Source organism: Vitis vinifera, chromosome 15 (assembly GCF_030704535.1).
Source record: "Vitis vinifera cultivar Pinot Noir 40024 chromosome 15, ASM3070453v1".
NCBI lineage: Eukaryota > Viridiplantae > Streptophyta > Magnoliopsida > Vitales > Vitaceae > Vitis > Vitis vinifera.
Window position 1 is genome coordinate 2700912 of NC_081819.1, and position 5181 is coordinate 2706092.

At 35.2% G+C, this 5181-nt stretch overlaps 1 protein-coding gene across 1 annotated transcript; it reads right to left on the minus strand.

Annotated features, from left to right (window-relative positions):
* Positions 1 to 3891: 3891 nt before the first annotated feature.
* LOC104881740 (serine/threonine-protein phosphatase 7 long form homolog) lies at positions 3892 to 4684 on the minus strand. The gene is made up of 2 exons (XM_010662916.1): positions 4094 to 4684; positions 3892 to 4005 (listed from the first exon to the last, which is right to left on the minus strand). Exons 1-2 carry the CDS (start codon positions 4682 to 4684, stop codon positions 3892 to 3894), a joined length of 705 nt encoding a protein of 234 aa, XP_010661218.1.
* Between the last annotated feature and the right edge of the window lie 497 nt (positions 4685 to 5181).

Sequence of the window (5181 nt, forward strand, 5' to 3'; positions counted from 1 at the left end):
TACTTGAGGCCTGAATCATGTCATTCTCAGAGTTTACTAATTTTTTTGGACAGATATTAACAGAGTAATATCGATAACAATACCATGCCTACTCACTGTGCATCTTCCATTGATGTTTTGGGAAGCTGCCAGCTCGGACAACAAAAGCGGCATGCCGCCACTTTGCCCTGCATCATTCTTTCCCTTCTCAACTTCATAGTTCCGGTGCTCGTGGCTCTCGTTGGTTGGAGGTTCCAAAATGATACGGTCTCCGTCTTTCAAGCCCACCCAACAACCATCAAGGTGACTGTTGCAAGCCAACTTGCATTTGTGGTGACATGTGGAATCGAGTTAGGCTCCCAAACCAATCACTCTTCTTCTTGGGCTGCTCTCCTCCGCGCCATCATCATGTTTTCTGCTTTGCTCTTGGTGGCGTCATTGGCATCACTAGTGTTCCCGGATGCATTGCCTTCACTTGGAAGGAGGTGTCTGTCGGTTGGCCACAGAATATTCATGGAGAAACTTCACACTCTATTGACAAGAATGCAACAAAGTCATGAGAAGAAACCCTCTGGTTCTACCATTGACCAACATGGATAAAGGTCATACAGTCCCCGTAACCAACGTGGATGCAGTTTATACAGTCCCTACTGGTTCAAGTCCACAATAGTAGAGCCCTTCCTCTTGTGTTTTCCGGAGCTTTGACCCAAAATACTATGTTTTTAAAAAAAATCCATTAAGTACCCCCATTTCCAAAATAATATCCAATCTAATGTATTTGAGTCACTTAAATTGCCATGTCATAAAACCGTAGTTGATAACTACGGTTTTACTTTTTAAAAATAGTCAAAACCGTAGTCACCAACCACGATTTTAACTTTAAGTTTAAAACCGTAGTTGGTGAGTACGACTTTGATTATTTTTAAAAACAGTCAAAGCCGTAGTCACCAACTACGGTTTTAATTTATATATAAATATATATTTATATATATATATATATTTAACTTTAATTTTTTTAAATAAAATATTATATTATTTTAATTTTATATTGATTAAAAATATGTAAGTGGTGTAATAAAAATATTTAACTTTAATTGATCTCATTATTTAAAGAATAATAATATATGAAATTAAATAATTAATGTCTTTAATTTGATATAAAAATATATTTTGATAATTTTATTAAAATATTTGGCACTACACTCAATATAAATATAATTAGTTATAAATATACTATTTTATACCCTCATAATGAAGAATATTATATTATTTTGTAACTTTGTGCAAAAATTAAAGGCAATTATGCACTTTTACAAAATATAATATGACTTCAAGTGGGTAAATAATTGGAAAATTACTTAAATACAACAAAAATATTTTTTTTTTTCCATTTTTCTCCTTTCAAAATGGGATCAAAATGGAATGGAAAGGCTTAAAATGTTAAACTTAAAATTCCAACCTAAAAGAATTTGTTTTTCCACTTCTTAAAATATAGAATTGTAGAAAGAAAATACCTTTGTTTTTCCAATCAATTCACTATTTAGTTTAATTGTTTTGGTAAATAGATGAAAATGCTTTTGGAATATTTTTGTAAATTCATTGATAATAAGAAAAATGTTTCTTATTTGGTACTAATGGGAGTTTTGGGCAAAAATGATTTCTTTAAAACAGAAAATTCATAAAATAATTTTATTCTCAAAATAATTTTCAATGTGATGTGTGTCTTATTTATGTGGGTATTCACATCACAAAACTGTAATTGGTAATCATGATTTTTTATTTTTTATTTTTAAAATAGTCAAAATAGTAGTTGGTGATCATAACTTTAAATTTAAACTTAAAACCAATTTTTTAAGTTCAAATTTTAAATCATCTGAATGTTCAATTTTTAAAAAATTATTTTGATTGGAGGTTTAGATTGTAAATTTTTTTAATACATTATTTTTTCTATATCAATATAGTGTTGTTGTAACTAATTAGTTATAAATATAATTAGTTTAAATTTAAACCTAAAACCAATTTTTTAGATTGTCAGATTGCTATATGTAAGTGGTATATATATATATAAAAGTTCAATGTAAGTTTAAAATTTATCATATTTTCATTTAAATATATAATAATTTGTTCATAATAAAAAAAAAGTTAACAATATAATGCAAATGAAAATAAACACAAAAACTAAAAAATAGTCCTCAATGAGTGCTACATGATGGGGTCTTCCTCTTTCTCTGCGGACGCCTATGATAAATAGACATCTCTGTGGAATCTATCTGTGCAATCTGCTATGTCTCAGTATGTATAGGTTGAGAATGAAGCTGATGGAGGCAAGACTTGACGTCTATGTGGACCACGACGTCTCCTAGGTGGACATATATCTAACTGTGTAACATGTGTAAGGGTATGATGCATGGTAGTCTCTATGGGAAGACGTGTAGGTGATGGTAAAGTGGTAGATGGTGGGGAGATCTCAGGTACAGTGATATCTGATATGGTAGCATCTAGAAGAGGTGATATAGGAGATGGAAGAATGACATCTGCTGTAATGGTAGCTGGTGCAATAACATCCGATATAGTGAGCTCGAGCAGAGGAGATATAAGTGATGATGGTGAGGTGACATGTGGTGTAGTGGTCTCCTCGAGAGAAGGTAGAGGTGATGGTAGACTAGTAGATAGTGGGGTAGTCTCTGGTATAGTGACATCAGGTATAGTGGCCTCTATGGTAGGAAATACAGGTGATGGTAGAGTGGTATCTGATACGACATGCCCTAAGGGAGAAGGTCTAGGTGAAGGTGATGGTAGGGGTGAAGGGGGAAGTGTGGAAGCCTCAGGTGCAAATGGGGTAGATGATGTGGATGGTACTAACATGGTCTCAGGTGGATGCATAGATCATCGAGGCTATCAACCAGTTCGCCCATTATCTCGTCTACTACCTTTCCCTCGGCCTCGAATAGGCTGCACCCTAACTGTAGTGGTTGACACAGGTGGGCTCATGGATGGGTATGATGATGTAGGCGACTGATGGAGTGAATGTATGCGATGTTCCTCTCCAATAACATGCAAAATATCAATAGCAATCCGATGAATGTCGCCTAATGCACCTGAAGTAGGCCCAGCAGATCGACTAGCAATCTCAACCATACCAATGATCTAAAATAAAAAAAAATAAAAAAAAGTTAAACAAACAAAAATGATTTTTAATTAATTATAATTTAATAAACCATTTATAAATTAAAAAATCTTACCAATAACTGACTAGCTGCTGCTGTATTATGATACCTCATTTGATCTCTATGGAGAGGGGGTGTGATCAAACGTCGTGTAATACGTCGGTACCACTCCATATATGGATCATGAAACTGCATAACACCCACCATAGGTGGTGCCGTCGCAATACACTCCGCACGACTACCCCATAAGGTAATATACTGTGCATGGAATGCTCCCCAATCATACTTATGTCGTCCTCGCCTATCCACGAAATGGAGGTCTAGCTCTATGGAACAAGATGGAGGTATCCCTTGTTGAAGGCCAAACTGTCGCAACACTCGCTCCGATTGATGCCACTCGACAATGTCAAAGTAAATAAGAGGTGACATCATCCGCTAAATCTCCTGGTCTGCTAGAGATATTGCCTGAAGATGGGCAACTAAGTCTCCTATGTAAGGCTCCCATAAAACCCGTTAAAATCAACATTTGACATTAATACTGAGTACAGGTTTATATGGTTAACAATAGCACATTACATCTTATATGTACCTAGTCATGGGTCTATGCATCTAACTGGTCTCGATAAAATGTTAACACACGAGATGGGTTTTGAGCCCATGATAAAGGTACTCTCTACCTACATTCTAACGGATCAACTGGTAAACCCTCGTGTAACAATGCCTCATCCTGTAATCCGTGGTCTAACTACTCAACTGGTAAATCATCAGTTGCATCATGCTCTAAATGCTGAGCTACTGGAAGGGCTAGTAGTTGACCAAAATGGGGGCGACCCACGTGGAGTCTCTCCCAAGACCACAACTGGAAAAAATGTAACATTAAAATTTTACTTAAATTATAAACTTGAAGCAACTAGAAATTTTAATCTAATGTGAATAATTAATTATACCTGTAATAGTGTGACACATCCAGCAATATTGGTGGCACCATACAAACTCGCTCGACACAACTCCCTATATAGGCGTGCTAATACTGCACTGCCCCAACTATACATAGATGTCCGAGTCAAGTCTCTAAGTAGTGGGAGATAACACCTATGGATGTGGGTACCCTTCTTGTTTGTAAATAGCGTTGAACCTATGAGTCCTAATATGAAAGCTCGTGCATACCGCTCTAATGTGGCATCATCTAAATCAACTGGTGGATGAGAGAAGTGGTGACATAGCCATCGTGTCGATATCGCTGATCCTCTAATCTCATATGTAGGGGGAGTCACTCCTAAAAGTTCATAACATAGCAGTGACCAATCTATGTCACATGTGCCAGTGACGGGAAGCCCATGAATACAAAGTCCTAATATGACAACAACATCCTGTAAAGTAATGGTCATCTCCCCAACAGGTAAGTGAAATGTGTGTGTCTCAGGACGCCATCTCTCAACTAGACTAGTGATCAATCCCCAATCTAGTGTAATGTGTCCAATACGGTATACACCATAAAATCCAAATCGAATAATATAAGGTCGAAGACGAGAATCCATCTCCTACTCCCGCATAAACCTAGATATATGCTGTTGACAAGTCATGACTGAAGCAAGCTGTAAAAATACAAATATATCAGTTAGATAATAAACTGCAAATTTTTCCATTATTTAATGAGATATTATGTGTTTTCATATACATACCTGGCCAGAGTCAACTAAATGAGACCTGTGTCTATCCTGTAGAACCAAAACAGACGTATCTAATGGATTTGGATCAGAACTATGTCCTCTATGCTCCATATATGTAACAAAATTGTGAAGATAAATAAACAATACTTATTGTTTTAAAAAAAAATTTATTTCTAATGGAAATTTTTTAAAAATTTATGGAGTTTTCCCTATATTAAGTATATATCAATTTTATAAATTTAAGTACATCAGTTTATTTATGACCAATAAACAAGTCATACTAGTCTAAATTAAAAATAGAGATACAAATACAATTGAGCATTTTGTTAACATTTTTAATAGAAAATTTTGATAAAGTATCCCCT